This window comes from Equus przewalskii, chromosome 28, assembly GCF_037783145.1.
Source record: "Equus przewalskii isolate Varuska chromosome 28, EquPr2, whole genome shotgun sequence".
Lineage (NCBI taxonomy): Eukaryota > Metazoa > Chordata > Mammalia > Perissodactyla > Equidae > Equus > Equus przewalskii.
The window spans coordinates 1,606,408-1,625,131 of record NC_091858.1 but is presented as its reverse complement, the minus strand read 5'-3'; the positions used below and the strand labels follow the sequence as shown (position 1 = coordinate 1,625,131).

Sequence of the window (18,724 nt, the reverse complement as noted above, 5' to 3'; positions counted from 1 at the left end):
CTCGTGGACATAGCATACGTCACTAGTGGGCGAGACCACAACAGCCAAGAGCCAGGATGGAATGCCTGATCTTGCCTGCACTTGATGCTGTGTGAAAACACCAGTGTAACTATTTAAGAGGATAGAGACTCCTCCTCTCTCCTCCCAAGGTTACAGTGTTGCTCCTAGCCTCGGGGATAACTCACTGCTGGGGTAAGCTTGGTGGGAATGTGAAACAAGGAGAGAAATGAGCCCTTGCTGATAAATGCACTTGTTACTCCTCAGTGCTAGACACTCCAGATCCCTAAGCTGCTCAGAGAGTTAGAGACTCCCAGTGATGCTTCAGCATCTGTGCTCTTTGCTAGGTTGGTATAAAATTACTACATGTGTCCTACTCGGAATTTAAGGAGGCCACTGAAATATGCGTTGCTGTAGTTACTTATTATTCAAACTTAAGAAAATAGGCCTACAATTTTGAGAATTATTCTTTGAGGGCTCTGCTATAAAGAGGTATCTGTTATCCCCTTGTTTATATCACACCTGGTTCTTTGAGCGTCCCAGGGTGCGGAGAAAAGTCCTTTCCTGAAGAGAGGCATTTCACAGACAGGAAGCTTTTTTACCTAAGTGGAGAAATGTGGCTGTCCCTTCAGGTCCGTGTTAGATCTCACAGCTTCGGAGGGTCCTTAATTAGGAGTAGTAACTGTCCAGGTTTTCTGTACTTGCATCTGCACAAATGTCCCTTAATTCTGGATATTTGCCTGGTTATAACAGCGCTTCTTACGCCTGTTGAACTGTATTCCTTTTGTGTGGAATCAGATTTCTTCATAAGCCTCAACTACTACAGTTAAGATGTCATAAGCATGTGAAGGCGAATAATGTAGAATTAATGAGAAAAATGAAGCATGAAGTATCCAGATTTTACAGTGCAATAACAGTGGGAGAAAAAGAAGAAGAAATCCAGCTGTATCAAATTATTAACATTGATGAAACCAAAGGCCAGCCTGCAGGGCACCTGGACTACTGGCCCACAAATGACACTTTGAGAACCCTGGTTCTCACCGTAGAGTGCATCTTCCAGTCCTTTGAGACCTTTCCTCATGGTCTACCCAGAGAATAGACTCTCATACAAAGGAGGACAGAGTCTGGAGTCTTTTTCTTTATCCTGTGGCCCTTGAAGTGTCTTATTCTGTGTCACTGACAGCTGTGATGACTGCCATCTTTGTTAGAAGGGATGGGGCCCTGGACCCAGAAGACAACTTTTACAGATGGGTCCCTGTCCTGAATTATAATGTTTTCTTGTATCTCTTCCCAGTTCCATCTCCTCACATCATAACAACCCCCGTCTCATAATGGCAGTCATTCCTAAGACCATTTACCCTTTGGGGTTTTCATTTTGCATTCCATGTCTATAACACCATCAGATAAGCCATCCTCCAGGCATTTACAATTTCCTCATGCTCCCAATATTTCTTCTCCATCTTTTTCTCGTAGGAATGTCCACCAGCCAAACACTAACAACCTAAAATGGATTTTATATAACAGAGAAAATCAGGGCTTATCAAGATCATTACTGTTACACACACAGCAAAGATGCACAGTGTACTTAAAGGTCCTCTTAAGGAGAATAATGAATGCAGAGGGCTGGAAGCTCTTCTTGAGTTCAGTGTTGTTCACTCCAGTTTCCTTTGAATGTTAGGCCTTTGGGGGATAGAACCTCTGTCACATTCAGCCTCCACAACATTAACGCTCCTTTACCAATGCAGTTTACAGTAATAGAGCAATTCAGGGGTGCAGAAAGGGGAGGCATTCTTTTTGTCATTACTTAACTCCTAGAATCATTCTGAAGAGTACCAGCGCCCCAGGACTGCCTGGGGATGACTTTGCCTCCATTTGGGAATCGCTAGGTTATGGAAGCATTGAAATAATTTTCCCTAAAGTAGTGCTTTCCAACCTGGCTGCACATGACAGTCTCTTGGGGCGTCCAGGCTGCACTACAGACTAATTAAATCCGTCTCCAGGGGTGGGACCCAGCCATCAGTATTTTTAAAGCTCCCCGGGTGATTACAGTGTGCAGGCATGGTTGCGAACCACTGCTTTAAAGGACTTGCCAGATCCGAAGATGGAATAGCCTTACAGGTAATAGTTCTCAAGCCTGTGCCTGTTCACGGGCTGGTCCCTGGAAATTGTCATGCTCTTTGTGGAATATCATGAAATATATTTGGCCTTCTCCCTTTATGTAGTACATGACCTTCCTTTTGGGGGAAACTGAAATCTTTCTTCCCATCCCCACTGCCAAATAATGTGCTAGCCAACACTTAACTGAGTGCTTAAAACAGTTTGTGTGAGTGCTGTATATGTCCTTCAGTCTCCACAACAACCCTATGAGATAGGTCTTTTATTATAATCCCTCTTATTTGACGAGTGAGGACAGAGAGGCAGAGAAAGGTTCAGTCACTTGCCCAAGATTACACAGCTCGAACTTGAGCCCAGGCCCCCTTGGTCTGAGGTTTGTGCTCCAATCTGCTGCCTCTCATGCACACAAGCACTACTTCCTTCAACAAGTATTTACTCAGCATCCGTGATGTGCCAGGCGCTGCCCTAGGCTGGTCAAGCACACTTGCTCTACTCTTACTCTTGTGAATTAAGGAGGGCTTAACAGTTAACAGACATGTGTACCACTGTCAGAAAATGAGTTAACATCAATTGTTTCAAAACAATTATTCTTCGTAGATGTCCTGTAACACCAACTCCTCTATATCTAACAACCTTATACATTTATTTAGTTGAATATATTTTTATAACTATTTAGTTGAATATATTTTTTTATTTTCTTTGACTCATGGATTATTTAGAAGTGAGTTAATTTCTAAGTGTTTAGAGATTTTCTTGTTGTCTTTCTGTTGTTGGTTTTTACCTTGAATCTATTATGATCAGAGAACACACTCTATAATTTCAATTCTTTTAAAATCTTTGATTTGTCTTATGGCCCAAGATATAGTCTATCTTGTTGACTGCCCTATGGGTGCTTGACACATATGTGTATTCTGCTCTTCTTGGGTGGAGCATTCTGTAAATGTCGATTAGATCCAGTTGGTTGACTGTGTTGTTCACATCTTCTATATCCTTCCTGATTTTGTGTCTAGTAGTTCTGTCAGTTGCTGACAAGGGATTGAAGTCCCCAATTATAATTGTGGAATTGTCCATTTCTCTTTTTAGCTTTATCAGTTTTGTTCCATGTATTTTGAGGCTCTGTTGTTTGGTGCATAGACATTAGGATTAATCCTGGTGGATTGATCCTTTTATCATTTTATATGTCCCTCTTTATCTCTAGTAATTTTCTTTCTTCTAAAGTCTACTTTATCTTATATAGCTACTCCTTTTTTTAATTAATGTTTGTATGGTGTATCTTTCTCCATCCTTTTTCTTTTAACTTACCTAAGTTATTTGTTGAATTTGAAGTGAGTTTTTTGTAGACAGCCTATGGTTGTGTTGTGCTTTTTTTTTAATCCACTCTGCCAATCACTTCCTTTTAATTGGTATATTTAGACCATTTAGACGTAAAGTAATTATTTATATGTTAGAGCTTATGTCTCCCAAGTTAACTATTTATGTGACTAGGGTACGTTTTTCTTTTAGAAAGTTCACCAAGAGATTAAATTAAAAATAGTTGTCAGTGGATATTTGACCAAGGGGTCTTTGTTTATTTGTGTGATGCTATGGCCAAAGGAAGAGTTTGACCTCATCCCCTTGAGACGTTTTCTCGCCTGCATTTGTTGTAAACATGCAGTTGCATGGGGTTTGGGGGTCTCAGGTGTCCATTTGTCCATGTGTTTAGTGGACCCAGAACTATTTTCTGAGGAAAATTTTAGTTCTATCTTTGGTTCTATCCCTCAGCCCAGCTCCATGCTGAGGGTGAGTGGCCTTAGGTTCTGACACAAACCTAGTGTGTCAGAAGACGATGTCAATAATACCACAAGCACAGTAAGTGATGATGTTTGCATCTGCTCTTAATGATCAGCATTGCATATTTACATATTTACATCCTGTTGTCAGTTGCTCATGTTCCAGGTTTTATTGTTCCATTACAAATTATCCCAGAATTTAGTGGCTTGAGGTCGCCACTTTCATATGCTGACAGATTCTGTGGGTCAGGAATTCAGAAAGGACACAGTGGGGATGCCTTTCCCCTGTTCCATCATGTCTGGGGCCTCATCTGGGAAGGCTAGAGGGCTGGAGGTGACTTGACAGGGGCTAGAATCATCTGAATGCTCATTTACTCATAGATCTGGCAGCTGGGCTGTGATGACGTGAGGACCAGGACTGCCAACTGGAGTGCCTACGCGTGGCCTGTCCCTGGACCGTGGCTTCTTCGCAGCATGGCAGCCTCAGGGTAGCTGAACTTACATGGCAGTCTGGACTCCAAGAGAAAATGTTCTAGCAGCAAAGAAGAAGCTGCATCACTTTGCTGTCCTTTCTTACACAAAGCAGTCAAAACCCCTTCAGCTTTGAGGGAAGGGGCAAAGACCCCTTCTCTTCATGAAAACACTGTTAAATAATTTGGGGGTCATAACTTACTTGAGAAAAAATATTGAGGGAGTGCTACCTAAATAGGTTAAATATTATCTATTCTTACAGATTCTCTAGGTTTAAAAAAATTCCTTATATTAAACTGTCATCTGAAAACGACATATCTCATAGACCATATTGTTCGCTGTTCTATGGAATGGTTTTATGCTTGAACAGTACATCAGTCTTAAGATATGTTACTAAGATTACTGCAGGAATTTTGTAGAGGCACTGGCTCTCATAATTCTAAGATTACAGGTGTGTTTCTGCTGGTGTGTCATGGTTTCATGGACACAGCGAGTCATGTATTGCTGGTGCCTGTGTTGTACACTTGGAAAAACTGAAGCTTTGAGAATGACTCGTCCAGAGTCATAGAGCAAGTTAATGGTTGAATGGAATTAAAATTCGGGTCTCTCTTTCTCTTGGGCCGGACTGTCTCTGAAAGAACTTTCCTTGGCTTTGTTATCTAAGGTGTTGCTTTATGACTTTCTACCTCACAGGGGTTTAGTGTGGCTGAAGCATAGCTTGGCATTCTGAACAGATCATTACACTCAAAAGGACGTTCCTCTTGGGTTGACAAACCCAATAGTCTTGTTTGTTAGTGTGCTTTTCACCCCAAAGAAAAACGCTTTTTATTTTCTTATTATGTCTTGTGCTTTCCCTTGTTGATTAAATTGAGGTGTGTGTCCATGTCCGAGTTGGCGTTTCTAAGGATTTGGAGGAAAGCGTGACATAGGATTCATTCTTTCAGTTGAAGGCTAATCTCCAGGGATTTTTCTTCAAAACTTTATGGTGGTTAGAACATACTTTATCACAGTCTAAGATACAGATTGTTGTATTTTAGCTATTGTGATTATTCAGAAAAGAAAAGCAAATCCACAAACCAATATTCAAATAAAAATGAGAACCTATGTGTCAGGGAATGGTGAGAGCTCCTTGGTGTGACTCACAAGGCCTTCCGGGATCTGCCCGTCCCTTCAGCCTGGCGTCTTGCTGTGGCCCCTCTCCCCAGCCTTACTGAACTGCCATGCTTTTCTGAGTGTACCATATTCTTCCTCCGTGCTGTTGTTCCTGTTGTGGATGCTGGTCAAGCTGCCTGGAGAGTCCTCCTCGCCCACCCCATAGTACATCTGCCTGCTGCACAGCTCCTCCTTCTCGGCTTCACTCAGATACTCGCCTCTCTGGGTGGCTGTCCCTGAGTCTCCCAAGCAGGAGTAGGGGTTCCTCACTGGCAGCCCCCGCCCTGACCACAGTCCTGTGGCTGCTCTTTTCTGTTTCTGTGCCCTCCAGGGCAGGTCCATGTTTTATTCATCTTTATATGCTTTACTACCAGTAGTGGAAGGTGCTCAGTGCAGGGTTGTTGAGTGAATGAGTGACCGGATTAATGTGTTAACAAAAATGTATCCCCTCATTCACTCTCACCTCACCTTCACCTCCTGCCCTGTGATCCTAGAATATTTGCAAGAAATGATTCGTTAATTCAGATTTCATTAAAATACTACCAAAATTTGCACCATAGCTCCAACTTTCTCTGTATTATGAAGAAGATGTTCAAAGACAAACAGAAAAGAGGATTGGGTCTGGAAGTGTGCTTTTCAGGTTGGTTTTCTAGGCTGATGTGGCATCAGTTCCTCTGCCTTTTTGTGACCACCACAGACACAGCAGGGACAGCTAGTCCAGCCTTGTCCCAGTGCATGCTTAGCGGGCATTTGGTCAAAGCTTATCTCTCATCAGGAACCCCATTGGCCTGGACCATTATTATTTAGTACAATGGCTAGTTCTTCATTTTTACTGTCTAACATTTGTGCCAGTTTAGGGAAACCAATGGTTCCCAAAACCTATTCCTCAGACCCAATTTAATAGGTCTGGTGTGGGGCCCAAGCATCTGTATTTTCTGAAGCGTCTCATTTCTGCAGGCGTAGACAAACACAGGTCAGTAATGTCTATTATGGTGGAAACCACGACTATATTCTAGGTCTTTGGATTCTTCTCTTGCTCTTCAGCTTGCTGTGGTTTATCTGTAGTGCAGAGCTTCTACAGAAATATACATATTTCCCCCCAAATGTCCAGTGATTTAATCGTATCGCCTATTTGTAAAGCTAAAATGAATTCTTACCACTAATTAGCTGAGTTCGTCAAATAAAATAAATGCCTGTAAGATATTCAACTTATGATTTTCCTTGAAGCACAAAGCATTTGAGGTTGATGCTTTGAATGTACACTGCGGTTCCATAAGACCAGGAAGCAGGAACCCCCTGTCATTAGATAAATATCGAGTTTAAGTTGTTACGGAGTGAATGGTGAAGCCAGGGTCAGACCTCGAGTCTCTGGCATAGGCATTGGCCAAGCACAGAGGCTCAGAAACAGCCGGGAGACGAGGTGTGTCTGCAGTGGGAAGGGAGGCTGTCCTAATTGTGTTGATGGTTGGGGGGAGTAGGGGTGATATGGTGCAGGGTTTTGCTAACCAGTATTGGGGGGAGGGGTGTCGTCAGATAAAAGGTCATGGTATCTGATAAAGGGCTATGGGGTCAATGATTTGAAAATTCCAGTTAATGTTATATATTAGAAATGAGTTTCTCAAGCAACAGCTAAAAAAAATCCTATTGTAATATTGCTAAAAAGTTACCTTGCCTCAACTATTACGTATGCTAATTTCTATATCACCAGGCTTTTACTAGAATATCCAGAATCCCCACATCTCTGGGTCCACAGTGACGATTTAACATGAGTGGGTGGATCCAGCTCCCAGGCGTATTTAAGGCCACTGTACGGCACAGACAGAGGAGGGGCTTGCCGTGGAGCCCCGGCGTGTCTGACCGAGAGCGGTAATACGTTAACTGACTCATGGAGCAAAGCGGGGTGACGTAATCATAATAATAGTAATGACCGTTGACATCATTGGTGCTTTTACTGACACCGTTAAGTACTTCCCAGTGCCAGGCATGCATGTTTACAGGTATTAATTCATTTAATCTTCACAACAGCCCTATGAAGAAATAGGTTTACTATTAATCCCATTTCTTAAGGATGAAGAAATTGAACTCAATGAATCAATCAGTAATACATTACCTTACTCTTCAAAGGTGAGATTTAAGACTGACTTTTCCGATATACTTTAGAAAGTTGATTAGCTTTCTGAAATATCTTTATTGATGTTTTTCTGTCCTCAAAAGTCAGCCTCAAAAAGAAAGGAAGAACAGAAAAGAAAGAAGACTTATAAACAGCCTTTTTGATGGCAAAGTTGATTTACCTTTGAAGAGCTTTACCGTGACATGCTCTTAAATTCACAGTCCGTGCCCATCACTCTGTGAGCGTATCACTTGTAACCTTCAACAAGTTACTTCTTAGACTTCTAGAAAGCCCTCAGTTCCCCCATCCGTAAGAGGAAATGGGTAAATGGCTCACGTCTTTGGAAGAGCTTTTAGAATCGAGGTGCTATTTGTGAAGGTGGTTTGAGGAGCAGCCGTGAGGTTGCGGTACAAATGCAGACAGGCTGTATGTCCTCTCTGTGGGCAGTAAGTTGCTTAAGTGTTGTGCACAGACACACTCAGTGGTTAGCCAGAGACAGGAGCATGGTCACACATTCTTTGATCTTTGACCTTTTAACTCTGCTCATTGCCGCTGCCTGTATCTTAAGGTTTCTGCTTTTCCGCGCAACATCCTGGATCTACCGTCCCACGGTGTTTTGAGAGGAAGTCCCGCAGCTGTTCGGAAACACACCCCGATAATGGCTGCTCTGACGTCCCTACCTCGGATGTTTGTTCTGGAATCTCTGCAGACCTCCCCACTGTCTTGGTCTCCACCACGGCTGTCTAGCCTCTTGAACTCCATTTAGTCCAGATAGGGCTTTCGTCTGTGTTATTTTTCACCATTGTTTTCTTAAAACAAGGCTATGGAAAGAGAAGGATCTGCAATCTCTTCATAAGAACCCACAATCGTTGAAGAATAGGAACTCGGGTGAAAAAGAGATAGTGTATCTGGGGGCTTGAGCAGCACATTGTCTGGTCTAGCCAACTCGAGAGCGTTGAGCGAGAGACAGTGCAGAGGCCTGGTTTGCAGGGCGGCCATGTCCTGGGCCTGTTCATCTCCTGGAAGAGCCCCATTTTTTTTTTAAAGATTTTAACTTTTTTCCTTTTTCTCCCCAACCCCCCCCAGTACATAGTTGTATATTCTTCGTTGTGGGTCCTTCCAGTTGTGGCATGTGGGACGCTGCCTCAGCGTGGTTTGATGAGCAGTGCCATGCCCACGCCCAGGATTTGAACCAACGAAACACTGGGCCACCTGCTGCGGAGCGCACGAAGTTGACCACTCGGCCACGGGGCCAGCCCTGGAAGAGCCCCATTTTTTCATTAAACCTAAACATCCTCAGAAATCCATTTTTCTCATGCTTGCTGTTATTACTTTTGACTTCAGACTCTTCATTGTTTATTCTCACTTTGACCCATTTCGTGTCCCTTGAGCCTGCCTTTCCTTGGACTTTCCTCCTCCCTCTCCAGCCTGGACCCCATAATGTGTTCCTTCAGCCACTTTCTTCCCAGTGCCCCGGCTTCCTTGCCCTCCACTCCTGTCCTGCAGAGCCCGGTCCTAGATCAGCGAGTCACCATCGTTTCTCCTTATTTCCCTGTTCTTCATGTGGCTGGAGGAAAGTCACCAAATGTATGAGCTGGCATCTGTACAAATTTATGGTCTCCACCCCAGCTACACCTTTGTGCTATTCTGTAACTCCTTTACTCCTCCTTGCTCAGCTCTGCCCCTCAGTCTCCACTGCCATCATCCCAGCCCTTCAGCATCCTCTCAAAGCCTGGATCCCACCCTAATCCCCTCACTGTCAGGTTGCCTTCCTCCTGCTTCACTGAGAAATTAACGCGTTAGTTCTCGTTAGTTCCCGCGAGTCCTTTGGCTCCTTGCCCTAAACCTGCACCATCTGTACCCCGCTCCCCTCCTTCTGCCCTGTTTTGGGGAGTGGGTGACTCTTCCCTGGCCAGAGTCCTTCCCACCCACCTTTCTCGTGCCATCCATGTAGCCTCATTATCTGATTCTGCTTGTTCCTGCCTCTCAGCATGTGAAGGGGCTGTTTCTTTGTCGTGTTTTTTAAAAAAGAAACCACTGTCAACTCTGTGAGTTCCTCTAGCTACTATACTCTATGGCATTCATTCCCTTCTTAGCCAGGCACCTGCCTTCCCTCCCTCCCACCCTTCCTTCTGTGCAAGAGATATTCATTGGGGCTGTGCACACAGAGTCCCTGTGTTCGTGGAGCTTACCTTCTAATGGTGGGAACAGTAATAAATAGGTGGGTAATAAAATTAATACATAATTAGTAATAAATAATTCAGATAATGTGCGATGAAAATACTAAAACAGGGTAATGCGAAAGAGGTGGCAGAGAGGGCCTGGAGCAGCCTGGGGTGGGAGTGGCTTCAGAGAGTGGGACTAGACAAGGCCTCTTGAGGAGGTGGCATTTGGGTTGAGACCCAAAATGTGAGAGGGATCTAGCCATGCCAGGACCGGGTAGAAGCATCCCAGGTGGAGGGGAAGGAAAGGGCAGAGGTCCCAGGGCAGGAATAGACTTGACCACTTCAAGGAAATGACAGAAGACTCAGCTCACTCAGTTCCTGCCACTTCATCTCATCATCTTTCAAATCTGGCTCGCATCTCTGTCGCTTCTCTGATACATTATTAGAAAGATCACCAGGGATCTCCTGTTTGCCCTCCAGTAGGCCAGGTTTTTGCTCATCTCACTTAACCTGGTGTAACAGCTGGCTCTGTTGAGCAGCCCCGCTCGCCCCGTGGGCTCCCTGCTGCTCTGTCCTGCCTCTCTGTGTGCTCCTCTCCTTGTGACTGACCTCTCAGTCTCCTCTGCAGATCCACAGCCTCCGCACCTGCAGGGTTGGGTATGTCCCAGGCCTGCATCCTGGGCTCCCTCTTCTCGTTCTACAGACTTCCTGGCTGATCTGACCCACACCCACAGCTTCAGCATCTGTGCTGGGGACACCTACCTCTGTATGTCTAAAAAAGGCCTGTCTGCTGCACTGCACGCCTCCCCATCCAGCCCCTCAGTCAGCCTGTCAGAGCTCAGCTCATCCCTCCCCGCCCCCCCCCGCCCCGGGCCTGGAGCTGGTCCCCTTCCTAGCGTTTCCACTGCCACCGTCTTGGTTTCGGCCCTTGTCATTTCTGCTGAGTCACTGTGTTCTTTCCTTACTGCTCTCTGATCTCAGGCCCTGCCGTCCATCCACGCTCCACACTGCTATAGGTGACAGCACTAAAGTGATCCGGTCTCTCCGACGCTGGAGACCAGCCGTGCGCCCCGAGCCCCAGGATGGGGTCTGCACTGTGAGCAGTCCTAGTGGGCGGCGTGCTCTGGCCCTGCCTGGCTTTCCCGCTTCATCTTCCCACCTCTCTCCTGCACCTACCTTTGCACTCCAGCCTTGCTGAACTGCCTCAAGTTCTCCACACATAACAACTTGGTTTTGTTTGAGATGTTTTCTCCGTGTCTTTGCTTATCTGTTGTCTTTCGGTAGAATGCCTACTCTGGTTTTGTAGTCTTGGCAAACACCCACTCGGTCTTCAGTTCTGGTGAAGTAGCTTGTGTCCACTGTCCCCAGCCTCCAGCAGGCGGCGACTCCCTCCTTCTGTTCCCTTCCACCTTGGTCAGACTCTCCCAGGTGCTTATCCTCTATTTATGCCTGTTTGGTCCACCTCTCTGACTTCCTCTCTTGCATGTAAATTCTGAAAGCACAGTCATGTTATCATGTTCATCTTTATATCTCGAACATAGAGCACAATCCATGGTAATAATAGCTCTGAGAAAAATCAATGAGGATAAAAATAACGTGTCATTTGAATATGAATGACATGGGGCTGGTGGGTCACCTGGTAAGGAGCCCAGCCCTCTGCTCACTGGCTCCTAACACACCTCCACTTCCTACTTACTGTCACACACCCAGCAGCCTTGATGGAGTGATAGGCTGTCGTTTTGTGGAGAAAGAATAGCTCTGAAAAGAAAGTCAACAGCTAGTACGAGTGATGAAGTAAGGAGGAGCTCTGAGTAAGTGAGGTTCTTAGGAATTCCTGAGAGATTAAGAAGCAAGCGTTGAATTTGTCTGCAGGGGTCTGTGACGTGAACAAATACACCCCAAATGCCATGAAGAAAAATGAGAAAAGGCGATTCATGAATTGTTTCAGCAAAAACGTCAGTCAGCGCAGCCATTTCTTATCAAAGGAAAGAAACATTTAGTGGAAGTTGAAGCTGGGGCTAAATGAGTGAGGACATGACTCGAGGTGGCTGTGAAATGAGGCACTGTGATACAGGAGAAAGCTGGGTGCGCACAGACACTGCCGTAAGCTGGCGGATGAGGACAAGCTTAAAGTGGCGACTTTTTATTGCTTTCTATGGAGAGAATTATTTGTGATATAGTAGCTGAGCATTAGGGGATTTATGGCAGTCTTAGGACATCTCTTTTGCAAATGTCGAATGTCTACTACTTTCCCTAAGAAAATAGAGCCGACAATAGATAACACTGTCATGATGTCTCATTTATCTCACATGGTCTGGGAATGAGATATTCCATCAAGGCAGAGTTTTCTAGATAACTGAAGCACCAAAATAGTAAGAAATTACTATTTTGGAGTAAAATCTTTCTCACGCATTTCCCTGTTTCTCTTCTTGAACAGAATACGGAGAATATGCTCTTACAGTGATGTCTTCAAAGGCCCTTTACACAGGAGGAGTGTTTCCTTCTTTACAGTGAAAAGCGTGTTTAAATGTGCACATCTCAGGCATTTAAATTTTAAAAATAACACTGTGCTGCCTCTTCCACTGCTGTCAGGAGGTGACTTGTCACTCTTTACTGCTGTCAGCATTTCTGCCTGTTACAGATTTTCTTTTCCCATAAACTCCTTTTTTCCTTGTTGGAAATATTTTTTTTCGTGAAACTCCTCCCTTTCAAAATTTACTGCTTTCCATGTGTTGTAGACTGTGAATTCAGATAATGGTGAACAGCTGTTACAATCGTGTGTTAAAGGAAAATAAAAACTCTAAGGTGGATGCGAGGATTATCTGTGGGTGAGTGAGTAAGCCCGGCGGTTTTGACCACAGACTCTGTGTTGTTTACTCTGACTTCTCAGAAGCTACTCTTCACATGCCTGCGTCTTCTCTGTGCTGCGCTGTTAGTGTTGCCTCTGAACAGTGACCTCTAGGGAGGGAACCCCTCACGGGGGTGTGTTCCAGTGAGTCATTAACACGTTTGGTGATCGCAGACAAATCACAGCCTCGCTGGGTCTCAGCTTGCTCATCTGGAAGAGCGAAGGCTGGACTTGATGGTCTCCAAGGTCCTTTCATGTTCTCGAGTGCCGCAAAAGTAGTTTAGCAAAGAAGAGTTGAAAAGCCCTAAGACCAAGTGTCTGGAGGGCTGAATGGTCACTCTGGACTGAGAACGTCAAGGGGATCTTCCTGGAGGAGGAGGCTCAGGTTTAGGAGGGTGAAAGAGAGAAAAGTAGACTAGTGAGAAGTGTGTCTTGGGAAGTGCAAGGCCTTTTCAGAGAGCAGTGTCGTGGTAAAATGTACATACACACCATTTTAACCATTTTTAAGTGTACTGTTCAGAGGCATTACGTATATTCACATTGTTGTGTAACCATCACCACTACCCATTTCTAGAACTTTTTCACAATGTCAAGCAGAAACTCTGTACCCATTAAACTCTAACTCCCCATTCCCCCTCCCCCAGCCCCTGGCCTCCACCTTTCTACTTTCTGTCTCTATGAATTGGACTACTCTAAGTACCTCATGTAAGTGGAATCATATAATATTTGTCCTGTTGTGTCTGGCTTATTTGACTTGGCACACGTTTTCAAGGTTAATCCATGTTGTAGCGTGTATCAGAACTCAATTCCTTTGTAAGGCTGAGTTCTGTTCCATAATATATATAGACCCCATTTTGTTTATCCATTCATCTGTTGATGGAGGTTTGGGTTGATTCCGCCTTTTGGCTATTGTTAATGATGCTGCTATGAACATGTGTCTACAAGTACCTGTTCAAGACTCTGTTTTCAGTTCTTTCGGGTATATACCCAATAGTGGAATTGCTGGATCATATGATAATTCTATGTTTGACTTTTTGAGGAACTGCCACACTGTTTTCCACAGTGGTTGCCCCATTTCACTTCCCACCAGCACTGCAGGAGCATCCCAGTCTCTCCAGGGGGAGAGTAGTTGTATGCTCAATACAAACCAGCTTGACTGCAGCCAGATTTCCTGTGAGGCAGGGGCGAGACCTACACTTAGGACAGTAGACTAAGGCCAGGTTGTGGAGGGTCTGTAAGGCCTGGCCATGGGGTTGGTACTTTATTTTGTAGGCTGTGGGAAGCTGGTGAGCACTTCTGAGCCAGGGGAAAACCAGGATGAGAGTGGTACTGGAGGAGGGCTAAGGGCCAGAGGATAGGTGCCGGGTGGATTGGGTCGGCTTACGATTGCAGTTCTCCAGCTGGGAGACCTAGGGTTCATTTGGGAAGGTAGAAAGGCAGGGATCAAAGTGGAGTAGTCACTTCTGGGCTCAGCAGTGCAGCAGTGGCCACAGCCTGCATACACTCATATTGAGGGAGGGTGAGGATGTGAGGGTAAGGAGTGAGTGGTACCTCCTTGACCTTCAGCATCATGATTTCTAAAGTCCTAAGTGGAAGACAGCATGTAGACAGGGGCCTTGCATGTGGTTAGCTCCTTGCCTATGAAGGAATAGACATTTGCAGCAGACCGTGGAGCTGTATCTTGGACACCTGGAGGTGTCCCCACCTGTTTGGTTGTCCTAGGGCCTGGCCCCCTTGAGTAGGATAAGATGAGCATTAGGATGCTTGCATAGGGCCCAGAAACACCAAACTCAAAGTAAGCTTAGCACCTATAGAGAGACAGAAGGGGAAAGGAGGTGCCAGTTAGGGTGTCTAAACCAAAATCTAAACTAGTTCCCAAGTTTTTATTTTGATCTTTAATTTGCATGGTGCATCAAATGATACTATCCTGTAAATATTATGGGGAAGGCCTTTGTGTGGCTGATTTGCTTTGCATGTGCCATTGTGCATGCCAGCTTATTGGCCGAAAACCCACTCCTGTCTCCAAATACTCCTGCCCCCCTTTCTCTCAGTCCCCTTGTGCTTTCACTACTGAAGATTTCCGGGAGGTACAAGGATCCTTGGGGGTGGCCTCTGTGTTACAAAAAGACTGAGAGCGCTCTGTCGGCGCAGTGTGGGAGGTTCTGCCTGTGGGTGTGGTGGGCAGATGGCTGGGTGTGGGTTTTAGTGGACACAGGTTGCAAGGGAGTTTTAAATAACTTATTCAAAATAGATAAATTAAGGGATCTAAAAGCAGATGTATAAGACAGTTTAATCAGGCAGAGAATGGGGAAGTATGCTATCGAGTTGATGTAATAACTGTTTCAAGGCACAGGATGTGGGAGACAATGAGAAAGCAGCTGAAACTGTGGTATGACGATTAGCCTGGATGTCTGGCCTTCCTGATGTAAGGCGTGCCACGCCTGGAAACCACCAACAGAGGGGCTGCCTGTCCCACCCGCCCATGACACGGGCTGCACAAGGCGGTCATTCTCACATGGCTATAGGAATCATCGTCACTAAGAATTCTTACACTCTCTGGGTTCTTTATAAATAGATGTCCATTTCTTGAGATGGGGTTGTGTGTATTTCTACCTATATTTTCAAATCTGTGGATTTAGATTTTAAAAAGTTAGTAATTCTTATCCTGGTGTTGAGAAAGAAAATGACTCAGTTAAAAAACAGTCTCCACCCCACGTCCAGTTTTATTTGCACGTTACACTGCCAGCAGCCTTTTCCACATTTATCGCTGTGTGAGGTGTGCTTGCCAACACCAAATAACAGGAGCGTGGCGCCGCGGCCACTGGCCCTGGTGGCCTCCTTCAGCTGTGCAGATATGCTGCTTACCAAATGCGATCCCGTTCTGACTCCGCCCACCCCTATTTGGACCCTGGGAGTCGGTGCTTTCCCCACCTGCTGTAGACAGCATCCGGGGAGGGCAAGGTCTGTTTCCTCAGTGAGTACCAGCTGCCTGAAAGAATGAACAGATTTTGAAGGGAACCACTTCACATTTTCACAGAAGTCCTTTGAGCTTCCTAAGAAATGGACCTTCTTTCTTCCATGAATGGCCCCTGCAAGGACGCTGATTCTGTTCCAACATGAGCTCAGGAAAACTTCCCTCAGCTGGCCTGACGTTGAGCGCTGTTGAGCAGCATGCCCTGTTACCCAAGGAATCGATGGAGGCTTCAGAAGATAACTTGGTCCTTGTAACTCTGTGCCCAGGGCCGTAAATCACCTGTGCTCACTGACAGCAGATTACACATCTGGAATTTCCACGCAGGCCCGTGGGACAGCTGTGAGGAATGAGACGACCTTGAAAATTCACAGTCCTGGACTCCTCGGTGTGGCACCTGGAGGAGATCTAAACTTCGAACAGGATCAAAGAGGCTGTAAGACCAGGGCTATAGGATGAAAAGGTCCCATAAGGCCAGGAACAGAGAAGAGAACTTGGCAGTGTTTGTGAGGAAGACCTGTAGGTCTCGCAAAAGGAAAGAAGTGGAGAGTGAGGAAGAAAAGAGAAGTGGTTTGTGAGAGGCCTCCAGGACTGTGACTGACCGCAGGCAGACATTTTCCCCGGACGCTTCCTTTTGTAGCTGGTCAAAGGCTGGGAGGCACATTCTAGCTAATGTGGGGATTAAGAGGAAGGAAGAGACATGGAACAGAAAACGTGGCAAATCACAGATAAAAGACGAGGAAGTGTATCTGGTGATTGGTTGAATTTTACAGTTTCTTTCAGACTGTAGAAAAAACACCCACAGTATCAGTGATGCTGGGAAGCAGGGGGACTTAGGCATCTGGGAATCGTTTGCTCCTCAGATAGGGCAGTCCTGTGGGATCAGGCCCGTGGCAGGCTCATCCTAAGAGCTGAGCTGAGATGCTGGTCACATCATCGACCTGACTAGCGAGGCTGTGTGGGGTTTCAGTAACAGTGACGTGGGGTAGAGCACAGTTTGGGGGGTCCGTAAATAGACTGCCCAACAAGTCTAGCTCTGGAGCACTGAGCTGCACTGCTTCTCAGAGGTGGGAAGGATGATGTGAAAGAGGTGTGCCTGCCACTGTGCTGGATATACTTTATGCATTGTCTGCCGTAATGCTTCCAGAAGCTTCCAGAGGGCCACATGACCCGTGTGACTGGCCCTGAGCTGCTCTCAGGTACCCCCAATAGATCAGTATGGTCAGTCCATCTGAGATGGCTATAATTTCTAAGAGATAATTTCAACACTTTTAAAATTAAATAAATATAATAATTAAAATACTTATTTAGTCATATTGCAGAGCATGTGGAAAATAGCAGAAACGGAAAAACTCATAACCCCACTCCACATCACAGCCAGTCTTACTTTGGCATATTTCGTTAATAGTCCTTTCTTTAATGGCTCTAAATAGTAGAATAGAGTTTTGTATCCAACATTACAAACATTTTCCCATGTTTTTATGATGTCTTCATAACTGTGGTTTTTAAATTTGATGATATTTTGATTTCTTTTGGGATTTTTTAAGTGGGAGCATGTTGAGTTTTCTAATAATTATATCTTATTTTTTTTTTTAAAAAAAGGCTTTTTGTGCCAGATCTTGCCTATAAAAACACACTCAGCAGCAAGGGTTAATATTTAAAACTGTCTTTCCTTGTGTTTCTGTTAACAGGGATCTACCGCACAGAAAGAGATAAAGGCACTTTATATGAGCTCACGTTCAAAGGGGATCACAAGCATGAATTCAGACGACTTGTCTTGTTTCGACCATTTGGCCCTATCATGAAAGTAAAAAAAGAAAAACTCAGCATGGCCAACACACTTATCAACATTATCGTGCCGCTGGCACAGAGGGTGGACAAGTTCCGGCAGTTCATGCAGAATTTCAGGTTGGTGCGTTTGTACGTGGAAGGCATCCTGAGTGTGGCGTGTGGGAAGTGCTGCTGTCCTGGCCCGTCATCCCCCTCATTTCTCCTGCCAAGTACAAAGGCCCCTTTCTCTTCTCGTTCAGCTCTGTTTTCTTCATACAACGTTTATCGGTGTTTGCCTTTCCCTGAAGTAATTAGAAAACTGCCAGATAAGCAGATTTCCTGTGAGAAGTGAACATAGGAAGGACTGTTACATCAGGAGCTGCAAAGATGGCGTAATGCCTGTTGTGCTCGGCTCTAACCTGGGCCTGGGCTCAGGTCTGGGGCCAGCAGGGGCCGTGCTGTTTCCGCAGGGGGGTGGGCCCCGGTCCAGACTCTCCAGGCCAGCGTCCGAGGCCCGCAGCCTTGCTCGGCTGCGGGCTGGCTTCATTCGCTGCCCTGCGCCAGCAGTGGGATGCACTGAAGCAGAAGCCATTTTTATTCTAACTTACGTCTCCTCAGAGATGAAATTTAGAATTATGTCCAGAAGTTTCCAAGCACTCGTTTTTGTAGCTCCTCGAGAAGACCAAGTGGGGTTTCATTTTCAGATGTGGTGATGTAGTCTTTACATCGCCTCTTTAAGCGCTGCATTGTGCAGTGCGGGACCTTATAAACGGTTCTGGCTGCATCCACATGTTGGTTGAGGGGAATCAGCTAACTTAGCCAGCTTAAAGATAGGAAGCCGTAGGCGTCTCATTATAAATCTTAGAAGACCAAACTTATTTTAACCTTTTATCATTAAATTTACATTATTAAAAGCCACTAATGGTCAGTATAAGGGTGTGGTTGATACTTCTCAATTCTGGATAAGGAATGCACTCTTTTTTTAATTTTTACCTTTGAAGAGTAACCCTTTTCTAATGAAATGTTAAGGTCAGCATCCAGTACTCTCAGAAGAGACCCTGGGAGGTTGTCTGGTCTGACTCTCCCCTCAATAGCATTCCTGACCTCCGGTTCTCTACGCAGTGTGTGTGGACCTGGGTACTGACTGCCTCCTCCACGAGGCAGGCTGCTGCTTTTTTTGACAGCTCTGGGTGGAAAGCTTACAATTATTTGGAGCTGAAGTCTGCCTCCCTGTAATTTCTACCCAGTAGGTCTGGTTCTAGACTCTGAAGAAGGACTGAAAAAATGCATTTCTTCCTAAACGTCACGGCCTTTCCCGTATTTGAAGAAAGTGACCACAGCTCCTTCAGCTTATCT

General features: G+C 45.3%; 1 protein-coding gene across 22 annotated transcripts in view; it reads left to right on the top strand.

Moving 5' to 3' along the window:
- CSGALNACT1 (chondroitin sulfate N-acetylgalactosaminyltransferase 1) overlaps positions 1–18,724 on the top strand; it is a 330,736-nt gene that overhangs the window by 266,975 nt on the left and 45,037 nt on the right. For all 22 annotated transcript variants that reach the window (XM_070598636.1, XM_070598651.1, XM_070598638.1 and 19 more), the window contains one exon: positions 17,290–17,506. In XM_070598636.1, coding sequence (XP_070454737.1) covers positions 17,290–17,506 — 217 coding nt within the window. The remainder of the gene's footprint in view (positions 1–17,289; positions 17,507–18,724) is intronic.